The 27,571-nt window shown below is 33.7% G+C and overlaps 1 protein-coding gene across 6 annotated transcripts in view; it reads left to right on the top strand.

Annotated features, from left to right (window-relative positions):
• Positions 1-20,795, top strand: part of LOC149805419 (putative 4-coumarate--CoA ligase 1) — a 93,596-nt gene extending 72,801 nt beyond the window's left edge. For 4 of the 6 annotated variants that reach the window (XM_089949985.1, XM_089949981.1, XM_089949986.1 and 1 more), the window contains 2 exons: positions 8,462-8,627; positions 11,648-20,795. In XM_089949985.1, the coding sequence (XP_089806111.1) occupies positions 8,462-8,627; positions 11,648-11,772 (291 nt within the window). In that variant the 3' untranslated portion in view covers positions 11,773-20,795. The remainder of the gene's footprint in view (positions 1-8,461; positions 8,628-11,647) is intronic. The other 2 variants (XR_016419546.1, XR_016419549.1) reach the window with 2 other exon arrangements.
• Positions 20,796-27,571: the final 6,776 nt, after the last annotated feature.

The raw sequence follows: 27,571 nt of genomic DNA, 5'->3' as shown, positions 1-27,571 counted from the left end.
GTATTTTATTACTTTTTACATTACATGTATTATGGCAACACCTTCAAACAATTGTAGACTGGTAGAGATACCAATCAGCATTAGTTTTTTATACAGTAATTGTTTAAACTTCTATTTTTGTACAAGTTATTGTTATACTAAAGTGAAATAAACAAATGTCTATAGATGTACTCATTAACTTATGTAAACCTTTATTAAATATGCATATACAGTGAGCAAATACATGTACATCTATATAATATGATGACATTGGTAAAAAAAAATTGATTCATTACTCTGGAAAACTTGTTAGTCTGGACTTATTCAAAGGGACAAAAGTGTCCAGATTAATGAGGTTCCATTGCTTAGTTATATTGAATTATATTGATTCAAAATTGGAATTTATCTTATGGTGTCTGGTTGACAATCATGGTGTATTTCTGGTTCCAAAGCTCTCATTGAATGATCAGGGATCAACAATGCATTACCTGCTCCTCTCAGTCTGCTGAAGGATCCCTCAGACTTGTTGGTCCTGAACCTTTGTCCCCTCACTGCAATTACAGCATTACCATCCCCTGAATCAGCATCACCATCAACCACAGCATCTGGGTTACACAAGACCCCATAGAGTTCTATATCTTCCATTGAAACAGCTAAGAATGCAATAACTGAGCCATATGATACATGAGACCCATGCAATTAAGTATAAAATGATGTATGTTACACATGTGTGAAATAAATTCAATATAATGATGTATGTTACAGATGTGTGAAATAAATTCAATATAATGATGTATGTTACAGATGTGTGAAATAAATTCAATATAATGATGTATGTTACACATGTGTGAAATAAATTAGCTTCATTACACATTGAATTAATTCATCACAACTACTGTATGAGATTATTATTATCATAGCCACAATTGTACATGAATCTTTTTTCAACAAGAATAATCTCACTAGATTATAAAGGACTTGAATATCACTCATGCATGCAATATATAATTGAAGGACTCAGGGTACTAATTCAGTTCCCATAGTAAATCTATGCAAACCCCATGATATTAAAAACTCAATAACTTAAAATTTTTGAGTGCTCATGATCAAACCTGTATTTATCAGTATAGATGAAACCTGGATATCAGCTTCTGTTTAGAGGAAAGGATATATGCCGCAGCATTTTCTGCACCTGCATGTGTTTGAAACATGTGTTTTCAATTCTGCACCAAAGAGTCACTAGGTGCTAATTTTAGTAATGAGTGTTCCAAACTCAAAACTGTTAAAGGACTAAAATTCCATCAATAAAACAATGTCTCTATTTTTTGTCACTTACAACTAGGATAAGCTCTCAAAAGATTCTTTTTCCCACAACATAACTTACATTATTAACCAATCCTGGTCAGACAAACCCATATATACTCTACTTTCTGTTCACCCATTTCCAGACTGGTTTCCATTTTTCCATACCATTAGTACCATGTGTCCTGAATTAAACTTGTCTGTTCAGTTATAAAAATAGCATACTTGCAACAGACTATAGTCTGTTTGAAAGCTTGGCATTATGGGACATAGTTCCAACTCTGTAAAATTTAGAACATAAAACAATTCTTTCACATAGAAAGGATAGCAAAATAGAATACAATTTTACATAACTCTTTGACTGAAGATTGCTTCCATAAAGTGGACAGCTTGATGACAAAATTTATCTGAATTGTGATAATACAGTGAGAATTTACTCTAGAAGCACCGTGGTTGTAGTATAATCCATAATGGCCAGAGAACTTTAGGTAATCAGGTTTCTTACTGCAGGCACTTTGCATGTGCAGTAATGGGTGAACCAAACTCAGTATTTTGAAACAGCTAGGCTAATAATGAACCATCCTCGGGTAATATTGTATGTGGCAACAAAGCCTGTCAACATTTTTATTCATTTATAATGCATAAACATTTTACTGCACACAATTCCGTAACAGTCTTCATCACTCAAGGTACCTCATTGCATTTTTATTACCAGAGTGCTGGTTGTGGTATCACACCCGTAGCTGGTATCCTGTCAGATACCATGCCTCATGTCACTGTGACTTGTTGCACTGCCACTGTACTGCTTGTTGGAGTGATGTTCATCATCATTATCCATTTGTGTTAATACGGTGGTTTTGGTAATGGAAAGCACTTTTATTGATGCAACTTTGGGTAGTCTGTCACTGTGCCTCCAATTGGGTGGGGTAGCTTTCATGGTTATCAGCTCATCACATTGTTGATGAATGGTGGTGGGTGCCTTCTTTTAAACTCAGGCTTTTGTTGTAGGTGGGAGAACAAAACAGTTTTGTCTCTTTCCTCCTCTCTGCTCTTTTCTTTCTATACCTAGTTCTTGATCACTCCCACATCCTCACTGTAACTTTTCATTGGCTTTTTTTTAATGCTAGACTTTCATACTATAGGAGCAAAGTAGTTTTTGTCTGTCCTGTCCTTGGTCTCCATTTGTCATCCAAAGCCACAGATGACCTTGAGGGCTGACGGTGCTGTTTGTGGTATCACACCAGTAGCTGGTATCCTGTCAGACACCATGCCTCCTGTCACTGTGACTTGTTGCACTGCCAGTGTACTGCTTGCTGTCTTCACTGTGACTGATGGATGTACTTTTTAACAGGATTTAATTTCTCTTTTCAAGAGCTCCTCTCAAGCAGGCTCCTGGATGAAAATGTTAGTTTATACAAGTGAAGCCAAAGGCTTGCAAATAATAGTGTTTTTTTAAAGTGTATTCCTTTACCTTTCAAATTTGATATACAGGAGTTTTTGTAGAAGATCAGAAGACAAAATCCTGACTTTCATAGACAAGAATGGAAGCCAACACATCACTATATATTTTAAATTTTAATACCAGTTTATCAAAATGCAGCATATTAAATAATTACTCTGTATAACTGAAAATCTATTACAACTGTGGAGATACAATGGTTAATCTCAACTGGAAATTATCATTAACACATAGCTGCTGTTAAGGCTGCTGTTTTGGGGAAAGTTGGAAAGGAGGTTTTCTTGTATATTTTATGCCTCATCTATTTGAAGTTTTTGTATCTGACTTGTTTAAATACGGTGTTGTGAATTGGAACTATTGCATATTTGAAATTGAAAATATACATGTATTCTTTATAAACAAGGGATGTTAACCTTTGCCTTTTTGCAGTTTAGCAAGATTTACTTTACATGAGTGAACTTCAAAGTTAATTATATTATGAGTCAAATTAATAAAGTACAACAAATTAGCAAAAATAATAAAGCATAATTACTGAATTGTTTAAGGTTTTATTTGAAATTACTGTGTTATTACTGATGGTAATTGTTTACACACTGTTCATAATAACATTTTGGTTGAGTCAAGCTGCAAACTGCATAAATCACGATCTGCCATCACGTAATGCACTGGCAGATCTGGGTCTATCAGTAGAGCAAACATCATGGATCCTTATGTACCAGCACATAATTTAATTACAGATCAGGGATTACCGCTCCTGTGGTCTAGTGGTTAGAGCGTCCACCTCAGATGCAGGAGGTCGTGGGTTCGATCCCTGGCCGAGTCTTACCAAAGACTTAAAAAAATGGTACTAACAGCTGCCTCGCTTGGTGCTAAGCATTAAGAGGTTGGTGTTAGGACTGGTTGGCCTGGTGTCAGGATAATATGTCTGGGTGGGACATCATGCTACATGTCTGTGGCATGATGCTTCAGTGCTAGACATCACTATAAACTGTCACACTGCAGACATCGTAGCAATATGACTGAAAAATTGTTAAAGCTATGTTAAAAATCCAAATCACACACACACAGAGATCAGGGATACTTACCTGCCAGTGCATGATACAGTTACAGATCAGGGATACTTATCTGCCAGTGCATAAGACAATTATAGATTAGGGATTCTTCTCTGCCATTGCATAATGCAATTACAGATCAAGGATCCTTATCTGCCAGTATGTAATGTAATTACAGATCAAGGATATTTATCTGCCAGTACATAATGTAATTACAGATCAAGGATACTTATCTGCCAGTACATAATGTAATTACAGATCAGGGATACTTATCTGCCAGTACATAATGTAATTACAGATCAAGGATACTTGTCTGCCCATACATAATGTAATTACAGATCAAGGATACTTATCTGCCAGTGCATAATGTAATTACAGATCAGGGATACTTACCTGCCAGTGCATAATGTAATTATATATTAGGGATCCTTATCTGCCAGTGTATAATATAATTATAGATTAGGGATACTTATCTGCCAGTGCATATATAATTATAGATTAGGGATACTTATCTGCTGGTGCATAATATCATTGCAGATCAGGGATACTTATCTGCCAGTACATAATGTAATTACGGATCAGGGATACTTACCTGCCAGTGCATGATGCAGTTACAGATCAGGGATACTTACCTGCCAGTGCATAAGATAATAATAGATTAAGGATACTTATCTGCCAGTGCATAATACAATTATTGATTAGGGATACTTATCTGCTGGCTTATCATGAAATTAACAGGTTAGAGATTCTTATATGCCAGAACATAATGCAGTTACAAATCAGGGATACATATCTGCTAGTGCATAATGTGATGGCCAATCAGGGTCTGAGTTTCTTGTGGTTGGACTCAATCTATAAGAGAGTATGAAAGAAACACACATGCTTAATTATGCTTTACATCATCTTCTTCAGTATCAGAATTTGCAGAATTCTAATTAAAACAAAAAACACTGTAATAAAACTGAATTATAAGTTTATGATGTTTTGAATCAGTTGATGGTGTAAAAAATATTAAAGGGCACAAAACATTGTAATTTTGTTAAAAGTCAAATTAACCAAGTTCATGTGGCATCTAGGTTGGATGACTAGGTTTATTTGATTTGATTTTTTCTTTATTAAAGTGATTTTATGTTTGATAAGTGAGATTAGTGTAGTAGCGCCTTTCTGATGTCACTGCGCTATGGGGAATTAGTCACAAGCAAGAGGGTTTCTTCTTTTTCTACCTTTAATGAAGTATGTTGCCCCTAGTTCTTCATGCTGACTCCCTGCATTATGTTTGACCTGGTTATTTAAACAATCCTAGCGGACTTCAGAGAAAACATTCCCTGAAGACCTATTCTAAACTAATATTCTGGTCTGATTGTGTTAGGTGCAGACCCTTTATCTAACTCTAATCTACATATCACAATGCACAGAATCTAAATTTTGTAATCCAAAATAAAGCCATATATGTACTCTCCATACACACTCTTTTTCCACTGATGCTGTGTGTTAGAATTTACAAAAATATTATTTTGAATATGAAATTACTTGTAAACTTTATCCTTTTGAGCAAATTACTTCAAAATTAAACTATAACTACTCAACTCTATTTTAAGCACTTTATACCTACTAAAAGAGATTCAAATTTCCCTTCAAATGGTCACTAATTTTAATGTTTAAGTATTATGGCAAACTTGCTATAATTGATTTTAATTAGCTTTACAAACACATCTTCCAACTGTCCTACTGACTCCTTTGTTTCAATTTCTCTGGACTGTAACTTGACACCATAGCATTTGAATAGCTGCTGGTAACCTTGTATTGACCCCAAATCTCTGCCTCTAAATCTAACAGTGACTGTAGAGTTACTCCTCTATCCTAGACATACTGTTATTAAATTTATGTAGAGAATTTAGAAAATTTATACACAAATATATCTTTCCTTCTAAAACTAATATAAATACCATAGCACCTGAAATAACTAAATTTAGCCCTATAATATGTCCCTCCGGCCCAGCAAAATTTGGTCCCCAAATTTTTATAACATACTATTGTTTTTGTCAAATTATTGAATAAAGTGGATTTAGGCATGTATTTCATAATGTTTTATGTGGCATCAGTGTTCACACACACTTCCTTGCACACTACAAACCTACACAATCTACTCCCTAAATAGAATTTACATTCCATAGTGCAGGGTATTAAGGTACAAAAATATTGCGATTTATTACAATCTTTTCAATTAGAAACAGAAATAACTTTATAATCCCAAGAGGTCTTATGGATGCTAATTTTAGGTAAATATCTTGATACATGTATATGTAAAATAATTTCAAACACTTAATTATTAATCACACTAATAATTTATATATCATCTTTGTCTACCAAAAGTCACATGAACAACAGTTCCATAAATGTCTGACTTCTCACCAATCTACAGTACTTTGTATAATGTTCCATGAATGTCACTTCGCTTTGAATGTAATCTGCAGGTATCACAAGGATTTCAAGATTTTCTTGAACTGAATAAGAACTGGCACTAACATTGTGCCATAGACTGCTTTTAAAATTACAGTAGTTATTTGTTTGCAAAGAATAATCCATTTGGAATGTGCAACATAGCTGTCAATTGTCCAAGTGTGGGATTTATACATCTGTTCTGCTATACCATAGGAAGGAAGATGTGCAGGATAGATATGGAAGAAAAGGTTGATAGGAAAGTATAGCACAGCAAAACAAATATAATGAGTCCACCTTTAAGAACTAATTGATCAAGTCCCTTTGGAATCTTCACTTTGCATACTTTCTTCTCTTTCCTTTTTGTGTCTTTGTTACATGAAATTCCCGGAGCAAAAACTGCGGTAAAGCTTCTTCAGGTTCCCATGTAGTCTTGGGGAAGTCTTGCCATTTAACCCTATAAACGCGCTTGCCATGATGCCGACTACAGGCTAGAATTTCATCAACATCCAGTAATGTTAGATTCTTTCGCATTAGCATGTGTGGTATCGGGGAGCTGTGTTTCTCCACATGTGGTCTTTCTGTCAACACTAGGGTGATTTGCAGCCTTGCTCTCGGTTCTTGTTAGTGGCCTGGGTTTAAGAAACCATCATTAGCCATTGTACATGTCTCCCTCATTTCTTCCTTGGTGTTGTTTCTTTCGTTCTGTGTGGGTTATCATTTTGTCTGTTTTCCGTTGATACACTGAGTGTAGGTCCTTGTTCCAGTATTCGATATTGCTTTTTGTTTTTCTGTTAAGAGGTCCTTGCATATGTATTATCCATGTTCAGTTCATAGTCCTTTATCGTTTCCTGGTTGTCAACAATTTTTCTTTTTTTTTTTTTTTTATGTCTAGTTTTGTTAATGATTTTTTTTTTTTTGTTAAGAAGTCCATGCAATAGTGTTGTCCGTGTTCAGATCATAGTCCTTTATCGTTTCCTGTTTTTTTTTTATTTTTTTTATTTGATCCATTCATTTTCCCACTGCTGCGGCTAGTTGTTCTTGGCTTCCATCACCAGAAAAAGGTGGCATGAGACTGAAATCCATGCAGCTTCTATCCATTTTGATGCAGTAGAATCACAAGAATCAAAGGCACATATAGATCTCTAATGACAAATTTTTACCTGACAGATCACTTCGTAAAATTGTAGAATAAAGAGTAAAGAAAGGTCCTAAAGATGAATATACAAAAATTTTGCTACTTAACTTTCATATGGAGTCAGCACAGTCTAAAATAAAATGGAATTCCCCAAAATCAAGTAAAAGTTTTAGAATACAATTTAACACAACATTTCCATTTTAAATTCTCCACCAAACTGTAGTAGCGCCTTTCTGATGTCACTGCGCTATGGGGAATTAGTCACAAGCAAGAGGGTTTCTTCTTTTTCTACCTTTAATGAAGTATGTTGCCCCTAGTTCTTCATGCTGACTCCCTGCACTATGTTTGACCTGGTTATTTAAACAATCCTAGCGGACTTCAGAGAAAACATTCCCTGAAGACCTATTCTAAACTAATATTCTGGTCTGATTGTGTTAGGTGCAGACCCTTTATCTAACTCTAATCTACATATCACAATGCACAGAATCTAAATTTTGTAATCCAAAATAAAGCCATATATGTACTCTCCATACACACTCTTTTTCCACTGATGCTGTGTGTTAGAATTTACAAAAATATTATTTTGAATATGAAATTACTTGTAAACTTTATCCTTTTGAGCAAATTACTTCAAAATTAAACTATAACTACTCAACTCTATTTTAAGCACTTTATACCTACTAAAAGAGATTCAAATTTCCCTTCAAATGGTCACTAATTTTAATGTTTAAGTATTATGGCAAACTTGCTATAATTGATTTTAATTAGCTTTACAAACACATCTTCCAACTGTCCTACTGACTCCTTTGTTTCAATTTCTCTGGACTGTAACTTGACACCATAGCATTTGAATAGCTGCTGGTAACCTTGTATTGACCCCAAATCTCTGCCTCTAAATCTAACAGTGACTGTAGAGTTACTCCTCTATCCTAGACATACTGTTATTAAATTTATGTAGAGAATTTAGAAAATTTATACACAAATATATCTTTCCTTCTAAAACTAATATAAATACCATAGCACCTGAAATAACTAAATTTAGCCCTATAATATTAGGCTGTATTTCTTACAGTTTTTTCCTTGTAAACACAGGTTGCCCCTGCAGAATTGGAGGACCTTTTGCTGAAACATCCAGCTGTGCTGGATGTTGCTGTGATAGGGATGCCTGATGATAGGGCTGGAGAACTTCCCAGGGCATACATTGTCACTAAACCTAATGCTAAGGTGTCTGCCGAGGAAATAATGAAATATGTTGAGGGTAAGACTTAGCTTTTGCTGTGTATAGCACTACATTGTTCAGTCACTATTGTTATGTATATCTGTATTATGTGTCATTTTCATGGTTATGGATATTATAGGTCATGTACTAATTAACATTAAATATTACTATTCTTTATAACTGTATCTTTACTTGAGGTCACATTCTTAAAAAACAGTGCATAGTTTCAAGGTTGAGTTGTGATCTTACTTATGTAAATATGTTCTTGTGATCTTTTTGCTTCAGGTCAGATATTTTCTTGAAAAACCAGGCTGACTTAATTTCTGATCAGCTGGCTGATACAGTACTTGAGCTCGTTTACAAGTCTCAGTGCACTGTAAATGAGTCATCGAACCTCATTCTGGTTCTAATACAATGCTTTGACATTCTATATAAGATATGTTACTTGAGGAATAGGTATTCCTAGCATTATCATCATTCTTAGAAGATGGTAGTTGTGTTAAATTGAAAGGATTTTATTTATTTAATTCAATTATTCATTGAAATTACAAAGTGCTATGATATTCAAATTTAATAACTGTTGGGGAATTAATGTGAATTTCTTTTTTACTTCTGAGTGTGTTTACTTCCGATTTCTTCCACTTCATAGACATTTTGGGATAATATCATGGTGATTTATCAATACTATTGGCCAAGTGTGAACTTCATTTGGAGTACCACTGGAACTTATTTGGAATACTTGATACTTTTGTGATTGAACTTTTAGGACTATTTACTATTTCATTCACCATTGTGTAAATTAATTTTTTTATTTTTCACTTTGTATTTTAGGGAAATAAATTATATCTATAATTTTACAAAACTCGTTGGTGTTTGCTCTTTTTTGTTACTTTGTTTAGGACCATAGAGTCATAACACTATATGTTATGATACTTTTATTGATTAGACAAACTGAGTGAATTCCAAAAGGGATAGTTTGAGGGGTGTGGTTAGCCCAAAACCTCAAGATTTCACTTTCTGATTTCCTAGATTCCCACAATGGCATTTGATACATCAAACAGTTTTCATTGATAAAAAGAAAATCACTGAGCAAAAAATCATTCTCAGATAAAAGTTTGTTGTATTCTTCAGTGTTAAAGTATTTCCAGTGTGAACCATGCTTTTTTTGGGAGACATTTTTCTTGTTCAACTCTGGCTGTTAGGTCAAGTGAGTTTATGACATGGTCCTTGATCTTTCATCCACTGAAAATTGTTCACATTTGCTATTTACAACTTTTTAGGGATAAAAAAAATATTTGACCAATTTGCATATGATTTTTCAGGGAACATTCTAATGTCTTGGCCTTTCAAATTTGTTCAGTGGATGCAATTCCATTATCCGATATGGCTGCCATTGCTAAAACTAGAAACCCTTTAAATAAATTCTTCTCAAAAACTGTTCAACAGAGGTTGACCAAATTTTACCCCAAAAAATCTTGGCATGAGGTCCTCTTAAATTTCTGCAAATGATGTTAGTATAAGAAAAATGTTCAAAAGAATTTGACCCAAAAAAATCCTGGTGTATATGGCTTTCCAATTTTTGTTTCAGTTGATGATGAGTCACCATTACCAAAATTGAAAAACCTTTTAATGACTTCTTAAATAATAAATGGATTACCAGAATTTGACTAAATTTAACAGGAATTATCCTGGTTTTGAGTGCTTTCAGTTTTTACCGATACCAATCCACATCCAAATAATACTGCCATTACTAAAACTGGACAAATCTTTGAGTGACTCCTTCTCAGAAACTATGTAGCGGAATTTTATGACATTTAACAAAATCCGGCATAAAGAGTTTCTAATCTTGAACAAATGATGCCAACCTGCCTTAAGATATTGTCACTATTACTAAAATTAGAAAACCCTTTGAATGACATCTTTTCAGAAATTACCCTTGATAATCTAACCAGATTTGACTAAAAACAGTGATATTAAGGGCTTTAAATTTATACAAAAATCATGTAGATTAACCATCAAATAAAGCCACATTTACCAAAATTTGAAAATCCATTAACAGCTTCTCAAAAAACACTCAACAGAGTCTGACCAAGTTTAACAGAAAGCATCTTATCTTGAAGACTTTCTGTCTTTATACAGTTGGTGCCATTACACTAATAAATCTGGCTGCTGCTTCTAAAAATAGAAAAATATTCCATTAGCTTCTCAAAAGTTGTTTAACTGCATTTGATCAAATTTTATAGAAAGTGTCTCAGATTGAAGGCCTTTCCCATTTATATAAATGATGCCAGTCCACCATCAAATGTTGCCACCATTGCTAAAAAGATAAAAACATTCACACAACTTTGTGTGAAAAAAAATGCTAATGGAATTTTTCAGTTTTTACAGGAAGTGTCCTGACATAAATGTCTGTTATTATTGGAAAAGTGATCTTGATGAGCTATCAGATATGAATGAAGATATAACAACTAGAGAAATCTTGCAACAATTGTTTTCATGTCATATGCGATCAACAATATTGAAAGAAATTTCTACAAAAAAGATCCTACTGTCCCAGATTTCTTGCTCAGCTGCATTTGCATTTGGCTTTTAGGTCAATGCCAGCCATGTGTGTGGTCTCAGACCCACTTGGGCCTCCTGTTTATTGTTGTTCTTGCTGTATCCAACAGTTATTTTTTCTTCAAGAATATGTTGGGTCTGTATGGTATACAAAGGAGGTTCACCAAACTTTTACCTTCCCAGGCACTGTTGTGGATCCAAATAAAGTTAATGGGAGCTATCTCTAAATATATCTCCATCCAAATTTTGTTTAAGCCTAAATAGGGTATGTAGAATGATGAACGGTTACTTAACTTTTGTTTTTTTTTTACTTCTGAGTGTGTTTACTTCTGATTTCTTCCACTTCATAGACCATTTTTTGCCACAACCATACTTGAAGGAGTAAATGGTATATACTTCGATTGAACCTCAAAATAAAATGATATTGTAGTCAAATATAAAAAGAAATAATTTGGATACATTGTGGCTTAAAAACGCATTTTTAAATATCTAAATTTCAGAAAATGTGGCAGCTTACAAGAAACTTCGTGGAGGAGTAGAATTTATACCAGAAATTCCCAAAACTGCAAGTGGCAAGGTTCTGAGGAGGGTTCTTAAAGATCGACTGACCAGTTCTAAACTTTAGACACAGTTTACTCTGCAGGCTGTTTTATGTATATACTGTTTTACTTTCTTTCCAAGTTTGAGATGAAAGCTTGTTAGAGCCTTATGAGGAATATAGCTTTTCTAGAAATTGTTCTTTGGTTTCCAGTGTTGGCTGTGAAAATCAAAAAGATCTAATGATGAGAAATTGAGTATTGTATTTGCAATTACTACAGTGTATTTTACAAAGAAAAGAAATGAACATTACAATTTAGTGATGTTGTAAGAAGCTTAGGAAATACACATGAAAAAAAATCAATATATAATGGTATAGTACTCATAATTCCTCTATTATTTCATTAAAGAATATAATATATTTATGCAAGTAACATCTTTTATTATATACTCATTTTTTTCTCTGTTAACTTTACATTGTCAGAATTGTTAGGTATTTTGCAATACTAAACACCTTAATACTACATGACATGTGTGTATAAAAATAGTATAGCGTATTAGGAACTACTTTGGAAACAAAACATGTACACTCATTTAGTAGACGCTTAGGTTTAAGTTTATTAGATTTGTTTGTGGATGAACTAAAGAAGCTGTTTCATCTATTTGAAAGTAGAGATGATAAAGTGAATGATGTGGACAAGTTGATGTTGTCACAAAAGAAACTTTCAAAGAAGCAAATGAATGCATGTGATATCAGCAATGTCCCCAACAAACATGAGACGCAATATTGAAAATACCATTCTGATAATTGAAACAGTTATTTAGGAGAAATGCTCATAACTTTTCATGAATGGAATGGTTCAGACTAAGACCAGTGCATCTGGGGTGTATAAAAATAGTGTAGAAAAGCATACTGAGGCCAGGGACTATCCCATATATGAGATGTACCATTTTATAAGCCAATGTATTAAATTTGAGGGGGAAAAATGCAACTCAATGTTTTGGTAGAAAAGTAAGGGCCTCAGAGCCAATAAACCAAGACAATGAAGAATTTTTATTTCCTCTGTCTGAATGGTCACACACTAACTGCTTTGCAATTTTCATTTTCCCAACTTTTTTGATACAATGTTTTGGATTTAGGCTAGCAACAGATGCCATACACGTCATAACATAGTTGGGGTCCCTACAAAGAGCAAGCAAGTGACAAGGCATAAACTTGTCTTCTTTAGCTAGTAATAAGAATGGCAAAAAATATACTTAGATTTTTGCATCTTGAGTTTCCTCAAAATGTCCTTTCTTAATTCCGGAAATTCAAATTACATGAGGCATGTCTTGGGTTCTAAAACTTGATAACACACTGCAAAATTGTACTGTAATTTCGATGACATTTTCAACTGTAATAACATTCTCCTTACTGTACTCAAAATGAAATGAACATGGTATTCCATAGCATCTTTTTGATAATTTCGATTGAAAGAGTTCATATTTTTCCCACATTATGATTCCAAATATTCAGTGGCAGAAGAGAAACACACATCCAGCTGAGCCAAGACATGTCCCTCCCTGCTCAAATCACATGTACTTCATGTGAAATTGACACAGCTAATATAACCATAACAAGCATAATTCAATAGAATCAACAAAAATACAAAAAAATTCCATCCATTCCAGACTAACTGGAAAAGTTGTTGCAATGCACATTCATTCACAGTATGACTCTAAATTTCAATATTAAGTGGACCAAAATGACAATTCTTTTTTAAACTAATGTAGAGCACATGACAAAATTCAAAGGTTGCTGGGCAGTGCTTTGTGTGCATTAATATTGTTATTGTGTATTGATAAATCTACTGTTGTGTATTTATTTTGAAATAAGCATAAATTCAATTACTTTGTTTCTTATAGTGTATTTTTTTATAATTAGGCCTTAGTTAGAATAACAAAATGAGTATATAATAAAAAGGTTACTTCATTTGTATGGGAAATTGAACTCGTTTTCTCAAATTATTACTTTGCTCCCAAAGGTTGTGTAATATTAATCTGAAAAACTCTTTCATATTTTTCCTACAAATGAAGTAACCTATTAATATCATAATCTTTTTATACAAATATGCCTAATTATTTTCGTGCAGTTTTTATACAATAGCCATAAGATGGAGTATATTATGTTATGATGTTGTCCATTAGTTTTTCCAGTACCCATTACATGAGTCAACCAACATCCAACCAACTTGTGAATAGCTTACACTTGGAGTATTAAAGGAAGAGCCCTATCAATTTTGGCATCAAAAGATGAAAGGTCAGGGTCATTATGTATGATAGAAAACAAATGGTTTCAGCAAATAACTTGAGTTCTTCACTATTTAAAGTTATGAAACTGTGGATGGCTTGCATTTGGGGCATAGAAAACTGTTGATTTTTGTGTCAAAATAACAATAGTCAGGGTCACTATAATGGATATAATGGAAAGAAGCTGGTTTCCACACAAGAACTTGAGTTCCTCACAACCTGTAGTTGTTAGATTTGAGTTCTTCACAACCTGTAGTTGTTACATTTTGTGGATGGCTTGCACTTGATGCAAGGAAGAATCCTACTGATTTCTGGGTGAAAAGTTCAAAGGTCTGCGCCACAGTGATGAGAAAAGAAAAATGATTTCCAAACCATAACTCGAGGTTTGCATGATCTATATTTACCAAACTTGATGGTTGACTTTCAATATAGGCAAGGATAAACCACATCAGTTTCTCCATGTAAAGGTCAATGGCTAGGGTCTGCGACTGAAAGAAGAAAACAGTGTTCATACAGTTACATGAGTTCTGCTTATCTATGATTGCCAAACTTTGTGGATGACCGACACTTGGAGTAAGGAAGAATCCTATCATTTGTGGTGTCAAATGTCACCATGACTGATAGAATAAAAGTGGTCTCTGCATAATAATATTAGTTCTAGATCAAATACCGACACCAAACTTAGGATAGCTTGCACTTGGGTTAAGGGAGAAGCCTATCAAATGTGAAGTCAAAATGTCAAAGGTCAAGATCACTGAAAGAAGATAAATAGTTTCTGCACAAACATTTCATTGATATGCAAAGAGGACTTTTAATAGGGTGGGCATACAATGTGATGTTTACATTACATTAATATACATATATGACTATTAATAGGGTGGGCATACAGTGTGCTGTTTACATTAAAGTTGTGTACATAGAGGACTATTAATAGGGTGGGCATAAAATGTGCTGTTTACATTACAGTTGTATACATAGAGGACTATTAATAGGGTGGGCATAAAATGTGCTGTTTACATTACAGTTGTATACATAGAGGACTATTAATAGGGTGGGCATAAAATGTGCTGTTTACATTACAGTTGTATACATAGAGGACTATTAATAGGGTGGGTGTATAATGTGCTGTTTACAGAACTCTTATTCAAGAATACGTGGCACATTTAGCATACACTGTTTTGTTACAACCACAAGAGGAATACATGTACCAGTGCAGTGTGACATGCAGATCTGGCCATAAAATTAAGGAGCAAAAATTTAAGTTTGATATGTCAATGGGCCACAGTGATTGATGGTGTGAATCTGATGTGCAACCTCACTTCCCCAAACAGCCATATGTTGGAACAGTGTATATTCATCCTTTCTCATTACAAAAATTTAGTCTGTTCAATAATGTTTAAGGGACTTCATTGATTTAAATCAAATATGGTTGAGGCTTTATATTAAACAAGACCAAGATTGACTTAGAATGGCTTGACATTGACAAGACCAAGATTGACTTAGAATGGCTTGACATTAACAAGACTGAGGTTGACTTAGAATGGCTTTACATTAACAAAACCAAAGTTGACTTACAACAGCTTTTCATTAACAAGACCGAGGTTGACTTAGAACAGATTTATGTTAAGAAGACCAATGTTGACTTAGAATGGCTTTACATTAACAAGAAAGAGGTTGACTTAGAACAGCTTTAAATTAACAAGACTGAGGATGACTTAGAATGGCTTTACATTAACAAGACCGAGGTTGACTTAGAATGGTTTACATTAACAAGACCGAGGTTGACTTAAAACGGCTATCCATTAACAAGACTGAGATTGACTTAGAATGGCTTTACATTAACAAGACTGAGGTTGACTTAGAATGGCTTTACATTCACATGACTGAGGTTGACTTAGAATGGCTTTACATTAACAAGACTGAGGTTGACTTAGAATGGTTTACATTAACAAGACCGAGGTTGACTTAAAACGGCTATCCATTAACAAGACTGAGATTGACTTAGAATGGCTATCCATTAACAAGACTGAGATTGACTTAGAATGGCTTTATATTAACAAGACCAAGGTTGACTTAGAACGGCTTTATATTAACAAGACCAAGGTTGACTTAGAAATGCTTTTCATTATCAAGACTGAGGTTGACTTAGAATGGCTTTACATTAATATGACTGAGGTTGACTTAGAATGACTTTAAATTAACAAGACCAAAGTTGACTTACAACAGCTTTCATTAACTAGACCGAAGTTGACATGGAACAGTTTTATATTAACAAGACCAAGGTTGACTTAAAAACTTAAACTTTATTTCATTTCAGCTGAATTACTACACCAGCATGTACAAATAAGAACTAGTCAGAAACATAAATATTATGTAGACATCTTCCTGCATTAAAAACTAAATTTTACTATATATATATATATATATATATATATATATATATAAATATAAAATGACATTTTTCCATTGAAGGCAAAAAATTTTAGGGAATGAAAAATTAGTTATAAGAAGAATACATAAACCTACTGGAACATGAATATGCCATTGTAATGGGAGTTGACTGAATACAGATATAATGGAGGAAATGAAGGAAAGAAAAAATTAGACCATTGCTAGATATGAATGGTATTTGTTTAAGGGAGGTTACTGTGAAGGGAAGATATAATGTAGGTAAGGTAAGCAAGAGAGAAAAGTTTGTGACCACATTAGGTTGGATATGTGAAACCCAGGGCCCAGATTAGACAATTTTCACTGTACAGTCATGGTTATATACAGGTAGAACATAAATTGTTACATTGTTTTCTTGTTAAAGTGTATAGAATGCTGAATTATAATTCTGTCAAACAAGTTTATTGGGTACCAAATCTACTCTCGTAATCAGGTCCAATGGCAAACAATATAGACCTTGAACTGATATGGCATAAAGATTGATCAGTGTCCAAGATGTTTGTTCAACGGATTACTCCTAATAAACTGCATAGACCCTGATCTGCTGTTGCATTATGCAATATCAGTTTTTGGTATATGCAGTTTGCAGTTGGACTTGACTTATAAACAAGTATGTACGATATGTATACAAATGTACATTTATTGCATGCTAATTTCCATGAACAATCTTTTTATTCAGAAACTGTAAAAATGTTTACATTGTTCATCTTTGGCTAATTTAGTTACCTTGTTATCTTTTATCAATTTATAATCAGTGTATATCTGTTTTAGTCGTACATTATTTTTTAATTTGCTAAAATATATCTTAAGAAGTTTTTAATTTTCAACACAATTTTATAATGTGCACACTAAACTGTGCAATGATTTCTTGCTTTTAATCATATTTGCAATTGTGACTATTTCCATTTCCAGCTTATTCCTTTCCATATATTTTTTTACTTACCTTTATGCTATTTTAACTTGTGTATGCAGTGTAAAACGTTTCATAAAAAGTCCTATTAAAAATGGCATCTTTCATTTTGCATGATTTTATTTGTAAAAATTTCAATTTCCTTTAGTTATCTGTTCTACATTCTTTATAATTCACTAAGAAATGTAATTGAATATATTAGGGCTATTCAGGTGGGAGTGCTTCTTTATAATTCACTAAGAAATGTAATTGAATATATTGGGACTATTCAGGTGGGAGTGTTGTGGTTTTTTTTAAATAATTATAATAATTATAATATATTAGAAGTTTAATTAGATTGACTTGAATTTAGGAGGTTATATTGGTATGTCCTCAATGTCATTCTGTTAGCACACATGTGCTGTTTACAGAACTCTTATTCAAGAATACATGGCACATTTAGCATACACTGTTTTGTTACAACCACAAGAGGAATACATGTACCAGTGCACTGGCCATAAAATTAAGGAGCAAAAATTTAAGTTCGATATGTCAATGGGCCACAGTGATTGATGGTGTGAATCTAATGTGCAACCTCACTTCCCCAAACAGCCATATGTTGGAACAGTGTATATTCATCCTTTCTCATTACAAAAATTTAGTCTATTCAATAACGTTTAAGGGACTTCATTGATTTAAATCAAATATGGTTGAGGCTTTATATTAAACAAGACCAAGATTGACTTAGAATGGCTTGACATTGACAAGACCAAGATTGACTTAGAATGGCTTGACATTAACAAGACTGAGGTTGACTTAGAATGGCTTTACATTGACAAGACCAAGATTGACTTACAACAGCTTTTCATTAACAAGACTGAGGTTGAAGTAGAACAGCTTTGCATTAACAAGACCAAGGTTGACTTAACACAGCTTTACATTAACAAGACTAAGGTTGACTTAGAACAGATTTACATTAACAAGACCAAAGCTGACTTAGAATGGCTGTACATTAACAAGACCGAGGATGACTTAGAATGGCTGTACATTAACAAGACTGAGGTTGACTTAGAATGACTTTACATTAACAAGACCGAGTTTGACTTAGAACGGCTTTACATTAACAAGACCGAGTTTGACTTAGAACGGCTTTTCATTATCAAGACTGAGATTGACTTAGAACAGCTTTACATCTGCAACCTCACTTCCCCAACCAGCCATATGATGGAACAGTGTATATTCATCCTTTCTCATTACAAATTTAGTCTGTTCAATAACGTTTAAGGGACTTAATTGATTTAAATCAAATTTGGTATGAGGCTTTATATTAAACAAGACCAAGATTGACTTAGAATGGCTTGACATTAACAAGACTGAGGTTGACTTAGAATGGCTTTACATTAACAAGACCAAGGTTGACTTAGAATGGCTTGACATTAACAAGACTGAGGTTGACTTAGAATGGCTTGACATTAACAAGACTGAGGTTGACTTAGAATGGCTTTACATTAACAAGACCAAGGTTGACTTAGAACAGCTTTTCATTTACAAGACCGAGGTTGACTTAGAACAGCTTTTCATTTACAAGAGTGAGTTTGACTTAGAATGGCTGTACATTTACAAGACCGAGGTTGACTTAGAACAGCTTTACATTAACAAGACCAAAGTTGACTTAGAACAGCTTTACATTAACAAGACTAAGATTGACTTTGAATGGCTTTACATTTACAAGACCAAGGTTAACTTAGAATGGCTTTACATTAATAAGAACGAGGTTGACTTAGAACAGATTTACATTAACAAGGCTGAGGTTGACTTAGAACGACTTTATATTAACAAGACCAAGGTTGACTAAGAAGTGCTTTTCATTATCAAGACTGAGGTTGACTTAAAACGGCTATCCATTGACAAGACTGAGATTGACTTAGAATGGCTATCCATTAACAAGACTGAGATTGACTTAGAATGGCTTTATATTAACAAGACCAAGGTTGACTTAGAACGGCTTTATATTAACAAGACCAAGGTTGACTTAGAAATGCTTTTCATTATCAAGACTGAGTTTGACTTAGAATGGCTTTACATTAACATGACTGAGGTTGACTTAGAATGGCTTTAAATTAACAAGACCAAAGTTGACTTACAACAGCTTTCATTAACTAGACCGAAGTTGACGTAGAACAGCTTTACATTAACAAGACCAAGATTGACTTAAAACAGCTTTACATTAACAAGACTAAGGTTGACTTAGAACAGTTTTACATTAACAAGACCGAGGTTGACTTAAAACCTTAAACTTTATTTCATTTCAGCTGAATTACTACACCAGCATGTACAAATAAGAACTAGTCAGAAACATAAATATTATGTAGACATCTTCCTGCATTAAAAACTAAATTTTACTATATATATATATATATATATATATATATATATATATATATATATATATATATATATATATATAAAATGACATTTTTCCATTGAAGGCAAAAAATTTTAAGGAATGAAAAATTAGTTATAAGAAGAATACATAAACCTACTGGAACATGAATATGCCATTGTAATGGGAGTTGACTGAATACAGATATAATGGAGGAAATGAAGGAAAGAAAAAATTAGACCATTGCTAGATATGAATGGTATTTGTTTAAGGGAAGTTACTGTGAAGGGAAGATATAATGTAGGTAAGGTAAGCAAGAGAGAAAAGTTTGTGACCACATTAGGTGTAATATGTGAAACCCAGGGCCCAGATTAGACAGTTTTCACTGTACAGTCATGGTTATATACAGGTAGAACATAAATTGTTACATTGTTTTCTTGTTAAAGTGTATAAAATGCTAAATTATAATTCTGTCAAACAAGTTTATTGGGTACCAAATCTACTCTCATAATCAGGTCCAATGGCAAACAATATAGACCTTGAACTGATATGGCATAAAAATTGATCAGTGTCCAAGATGTTTGTTCAACTGATTACTCCTAATAAACTGCATAGACCCTGATCTGCTGTTGCATTATGCAATATCAGTTTTTGGTATATGCAGTTTGCAGTTGGACTTGACTTATAAACAAGTATGTACGATATGTATACAAATGTACATTTATTGCATGCTAATTTCCATGAACAATCTTTTTATTCAGAAACTGTAAAAATGTTTACATTGTTCATCTTTGGCTAATTTAGTTACCTTGTTATCTTTTATCAATTTATAATCAGTGTATATCTGTTTTAGTCGTACATTATTTTTTAATTTGCTAAAATATATCTTAAGAAGTTTTTAATTTTCAACACAATTTTATAATGTGCACACTAAACTGTGCAATGATTTCTTGCTTTTAATCATTTTTGCAATTGTGACTATTTCCATTTCTAGTTTATTCCATTTCCATAAATTTATTTTACTTACTTTTATGCTATTTTAACTTGTGTATGCAGTGTAAAATGTTTTATAAAAAGTTTTTAATAAAAATGGCATCTTTCATTTTGCATGATTTTATTTTTTTAAATTCAATTTCCTTTAGATATCTGTTCTGCATTCTTTATAATTCACTAAGAAATGTAATTGAATATATTGGGACTATTCAGGTGGGAGTGTTTTTGTTTTTTTTTAAATTATAATAATTATAATATATTAGAAGTTTAATTAGATTGACTTGAATTTAGGAGGTTATATTGGTATGCCCTCAGTGTCATTCTGTTAGCACACATTTAGAGATAAAAGCAATTTTCTTTGCTGATGTTGCTTGAAGTAGTTACACAGAATGAGCTAAACAGATCTATGAGTACAGAATCTTCATATAGCCATGGATTATACAAATGGAAATTGAGATTCCTTTTATTGCAGTGGACTACACAAATCAGAAATCAAGATTCTTTATAATGCAGTGGACTTCAGAGATAAAAAAATTTGGTTGGATTAAGGGCTTTGAACATCCCACAAAATTTAAATACAGGTTTGTCTTTAAACTCTTTAATGTAAGAACTTGTCTTTATGAAGAAAATCTGGGGAATGCTCCACCTATGAATTAGCATTACAGTTTCTTTAAAGTATGTGTTACTTCTTCAGAAATGTAGCTGTGATTGAATGTGGACTTTCATTATGTCATGAAAATATAGTTCAAATTGGATGAGAGATGTTGAAGCCACACCAATTTGATATCGTGTATGTTGTGTAGTAAAAGCAAAAAAGGTGACCAGCTTCACTGTCAAGCCACTTAACCAGCTTGAATAGATGGACCCCAAATGCTAGCAGGCAAAAACATTTAGACCCAGCTGAGTAATTTATTGATCAGCAGACCATTTGATTTGCATATGATCGCTCATTTCCAATACGATTCACCTAAAACCACCCAAAACCACCCAAAACCTGCCCAAATCCACCCAAAACCACCTAAATCCACCCAAATCCACTACAAACATGATGTAAACTAAACTAAGCATACTAAAAACCACAAGAAAACATTGGAAACAGTGTTATTATGTAGAAACAGATGACAAAATATGTTGCATTTATTTTTTAGATTGGAAGTAATCATTAAAACAAGGAGACAAATGTTACCATATTCATCACCAGTGCTGGTTATCAAGTCAAAATGGACCCAGTCAATACGTTCCAAGTAAAAACGGCCACATTGTGAAGTAAATAATGGACCATTGTGAAGTAAATAATGGACCACCTGTGACATACATACCAAGGAGATGTTAAATAAGTAACAGAAAAGAGTGAAGACAACAAGCTTTATAAAATTAAACAATTTATTTCCCTTAAATACTAAGTGAAAAATGAGAAAAGGAACTTATGATATTGTGAATTAAGTTAAAAAATAATCCAAGAATTAGTAAACACAAGTCCTATCAATGAAAAGTTCTAATTGAATCAGACTTCAAATCCCGATAGAATACAAGATGGAAGGCGATGCCGCCTGTAATAGTCAGCATTGTACTGATGTGTCAACAGGCACTTGTTGAATCTCAGAAAATATTATTCCAGTGTTTGAATTCTGTATAATTTCCAAGATATGTCTTTGTCCAAGAATTAACAGAGCACTTATGTATTTCCAGGGAAGATAATTACTTTAAATTCAATAATTTGAAGAAAATTGAAAAAACTCAACCCAAACTGGACACAACATAAAACAACTTGACGTCTCAAGTGTTAAGGCACAATTGATAAAATTCTTATCATAACATCAGCTATAAAATCATTAACATGACATTTTAAGCAACGATAATAATATTCTTAAATGCAGTGACATGAAGTATAAAGAAAATAATGAATCTGCATTTATTTTCACTTCAATTTAGAAATAAAGAATCAGTACCTTTCAAAAGTTTCAAAATTTTATTTTTATTTAAAATGTCAAGAAGATGTATAATATATTGCTATAACCCTTAGCGACAACAAATTGTTAATAAAGACAATAGCAAATACATGTAAACATATTTATAATATCATACATATGTTACTGTTGTCATCCTCATTGACATGTATGGCACACTGATGGTCCATTATTTACTTCATGCCTCGGAAGCGGAAGGTCATGGGTTCAATCCCCGTCCGAGTCATACCAAAAACTTACAAAAAATGGTACCAACAGCTGCCTCGCTTGGTGCTCAGCACTAAGAGGTTAGTGTTAGGACTGGTCGGCCTGGTGTCAGGATAATGTCACTTGGTGGGACATTATGCTTCATGTCTGCAGCAAGATGCCCCAGTGCTAGACATCACTATTAATTGCCACACTGCAGACATAATAGAGATATGACTGAAAAATTGTTAAAGCTATGTTAAAAATTCTAATCAGACACACACACACACATTTACTTCACAATGAGGCCACTGTTCATACTTTGAAAGTACTGACTGTATCCACCTTTGACTTGATAACCAGCAATGGAGATGAATCCAGTAACATTTGTCTCCCTTTTGTCATTTCCATCCGATGTAAATACTAAATGCGGCATAATTCCAATTTTGTCGTTTGTTTCAACAAGATAGTACTCTTTCCAATGTTTTCTTGTGGTTTTGGGTATGTTTCATTTTGATTTACATAATGTTTAAGGTGGATTTGGGCAGGTCTTGGTCAGTTTTGGGTGGTTTTGTGTGAATCGTATGGCCCTTTTAATAACTGCATCTGTCCAGAGATTAATTTCTGCTCCCTCCTAATAGATTATGTGGTGAACAGGTTAGAGGTCATAAACAAGGTAAGTTTTATAAGAAAATAATTACTTCTGGGGGAATATTAAACATTGGGTGGGCATTTAATGTGTTGTTAACAATACTCTTGTTATATTATTTCCAAATTTCTTTTCATTTGCCCTTGAATATGGCATTTATGTTAAAGACATGGTATAAAGGATGGAAATCTTTCCAAGAAAACCATATGCTGTTTCTTCTTCAAATACATTACCTGATAATAATACCTTAAAAGAACTACTGCTACATGCAAATCCAGCCCTCACAGAGTAAAACTTTTTAGCTACAAAGCAAAAAGTTATCTGCCTACTTAGGTAGCAGTCAGAGTGATCTCCCTATGGTACACTGATTTTTACCTGTATTGAACATCATTGGGCCTTTCCTACAAGTAATATTGTCTCACAAAGGATATTGTAGCATCCACTTTGTAATGTTACAGATATCTGTATTATATATTAATTTATAATATAGTTTTTATTTTAAGTCATTTGGGTTTATGAAATATACATTTTACCTCTTTAATTTAGTGGCTGGTTTGTACTATAGTAAAAATACATCTTCAATACATTGTGAAATTTTGATAAACAGTTCTTATTGCCAAGGTCATATCAAAAACTATTTCGGTCAATGTACATCATGCATTAGAATGGAGGTCACAATCCATCATTTGATCTTAGGAGAGCATCTGTACTCTAGATATATCATGAGCACCCTAGCTGTTGATCGGCCCAATAAAGTGAAAAGCCCAGACCACGACTATTAACATATTTCACAGTAAGATGATTTAAATGTTCTGGAAACTTTAGTGATTCAGATTTTGTTGATTTGATGCATACATAGTGGCTATATCAATGAATTAGATATGCGGCATCTCATTCTACAGTTATAGTCAGCTTTTGTAAAGGTCATGAGAAGAAGGAAGATTTATTTATAATTTTTTCCTTGAAATTGCAGAGAGAAAAAAAAATCATTCTAAATAGATGGTGTTTTGCTTAACTATTGTGAAATTATTCAAGAACTTGGACATTTAAATAATTCAATTTGATTATATGAAACATTCAAGGATTTTAGTTCTACTTCCATGGAATTTACATTGAAGTAAAAATGTTTGGATTATTAGAACTATGATTCTTCATTGGTGCTAGCATAGCACATAAGCACACTAGAACCTTCATTTAGAAAAACTTGAGATAGTTTCTGGATCACTGTGAAATTTATAGTACATTTAGGATAATATTATAGGAATTCATACACTGTAGGTTGTTTTTTTTTAAAATTCTTTTACTTTGATTTTAGTTTAAATAAATAAATTTATATTTTGGAAAATGTAATGCTTGTTGGGTTTTACCTTGTCCTGTTACATAGTTTAAGCCCCTACACATCATAGTAATTTTCAGTAATGACGCTTCGGTTCCTTTTTATGTACAGGTATGGTATGTACTATAGAAAACTAATTTATATTACTGTATAGCTTACTCCGTGGTCAGATTTGTACAGGTAAGTTTTCTATGTATTGCTTACTCAACACTTCGGTGATTTTACCTGTATAGGCAGTCAACAATTGACTTTATACATGTATCACCTACCAGACTTCCATTTGGATACCCATCAGTTGATTCCTAACGTCGTTTCCATGGAAGCAATCTATTGTGATCTTTCAATAAGCAGAACACAATTTACCTTCTCTCACCCCGAATCTTACCGAACATACGTGGGAGCCTCTTTATGGCATGTCCTACTGCTTAAGCATAGAGGCCCAACATAATATGTATATAGCCATAACAGCAGCTACTACCTTATAACATTATTGAAAGATATGAAATGCTCTCTATTTCCACCTTTCTTAAAGACCACCATAAGCCAAGATACGCTAAGAATCTTGACCATCTAATCTCTTTAATGATAAGGTTGACATAATTCTCAAACAAGTCACCAATGATGCCTTTTTTTTTTCATCACTCGCATTCTCAGCTACAGCGGAGGGTTTTGCAAGGCAATCAACGAAAGATAGTAGGGACACCCCTTGAGTACAGGCCACTGAGAAGCAGTCCTACCGAATTTATAACCGTCGAAACCACAGTTCTCCCGAACTAAAGTGGAAAAGAGGCAAAGGGAGGGCGATCATTTTCGTCAGCGTTTCTATCTATGAGATATCCCTATCTCAAATGACATCACTTTCATGCCCCCTCATCACGGATCCCAATAGGGGGAAGTCTCCAATCATTCGCTATTGAATGAGGAAGATTTGCCATGACGACACATGGCCCCAACATGTGTTTCCTGGGGACTCGGTAACACGCTCAATGTATCTCCTTTACCCAGAGTTCCTTCAGTTACAACGCGGAACTTTGCACTTGGTCGCTAACCTGAGTTCATTTAATCAACTCGTTTTACTCATGGGTTTACGTTCAAAAATGCAACAACGGGTTCTAAATGCCGTCTGTACTGGGGAAACGACGCAATCAGTGTGGACTTGCAAGAGTCGTGACTTCATGTCCTCACTCACATAGTTGCCAGAACATCCCGTGATTCACCTACAACAATGCAGGCTACAATACTACAGGCTAGTTATATCTTGAAGCAAGGCGTGATATTTATTGTTATTCTCATTCTCAGTCTTTTTATAAACAAAGACATCTCTACCCTCGTACCATTTAAAGATTTCAGTTATCTAGGCCAGGAACTCAATATTCAAATGAACAGAGTATGTCCCCTCAAGGAAACAAGAGTTGAATTTGTACAATGCAGGATTCCTTGCCTGTACAGAACGATCCACCCACTAGAGAATTCCTTCGTCTGCTGAGTTTGTTCAATGTGGCAGCAGACGTATTGCTCCTATATCGCTTTCTTGGGCTCCCATTACAATGACTATGTGGTCCAAATGGATGCCGAACTTGTCACAATCTGCACAATATAAGGTTCCAGCTAGAAGATAGGGAAACCTCACTGGGCTCACGTCGGGGACCTTCTGTAATTACCATCTCCGGCAAACTTGCTTATCCAAGTAAGTCTACTTTAAGTTAGACTTTTATTTTATATAGTTTCGTCAGTTCGTTTTCGCTTTGATAGCCATACCAATTTACAACAAAAGCATTGTCTCACTGGAACGTCGACAGATCAGGAGAGCAAACTGCATTTACTGTTTAACTAGTTAATGAGATATTAATGAATAAATGAATATGGTGGCGCTCTACAATTTTGTCTTTTGCATAGGTTAGAATTTTACGAAAAAGAATTTCCCCGGATGTCCTCACTGGTTATACTGGCTATTTAAAAAAAAAAGACCTTGCATATCTTAAGAATTGTTCAAAGAACCTTTAATTCCCTTTCTTTGGTGTATGATTGATGGGTGTAATATGGGTTATAGAGTATATTGCTTGGCCTTACTCCAGATGTTCACCTTTCCAAAAAATGCTAACTCCACTTGGTCATTATCACTTCCTGGACTTCAGAGGCAAATTGTTAAAAAAAAAAAGCCGATGACTAATTTTACATTTTTTTATATTTGATAACTCATCCATTACTCTTTCAGAAGCTGGTATTTTCTAGCTGGGCAAAATGCATTTTCCCTATTTGAATAGGTGCTAAGACAGTGTATTTTAGACTAATTCAGCAGTCATTTTAGTTAGCAGGGTGCTGAGATCATTTACTATTTCCATAAGTACAATATACAATCAAATGTCAGCTACATTACATCAAGTTATCATAGAGGTATGCCAACATTCTCTCTACTGTGCATGTTTCAAATGCAAACAACTTCATCTTACATGCGTCACTCTCACAAAAGTTCATGATAACTGGTGAGCGCCCCATATGGTTAGGACGTCAATCTATGTATCTGCAAGTTTGGCAACAACGGAAGGCATATATCCTTAGTGCAGCTCTATGTGATTCAAGTGTAAAATGCTGACTGCAACTTACCGCCAGATTACCGAGCTTTCCCCCCCCCTCCAAAAAAAAAAACAAAAAAAAAAAAAACATTTAAAGAACATTAAAAAATATTTAAATCTGTTACAGAGAGTTCACTAGTTTCTATTTTCCCCTTCTCATTTCTTCTATGAATG

Source organism: Sinohyriopsis cumingii, chromosome 2 (genome assembly GCF_028554795.1).
Source record: "Sinohyriopsis cumingii isolate HCF-2022 chromosome 2, ASM2855479v2, whole genome shotgun sequence".
NCBI classification, from domain to species: Eukaryota; Metazoa; Mollusca; class Bivalvia; order Unionida; family Unionidae; genus Sinohyriopsis; species Sinohyriopsis cumingii.
The sequence above is the reverse complement of the archived record's forward strand: the minus strand, read 5'-3'. Positions and strand labels throughout refer to the sequence as shown.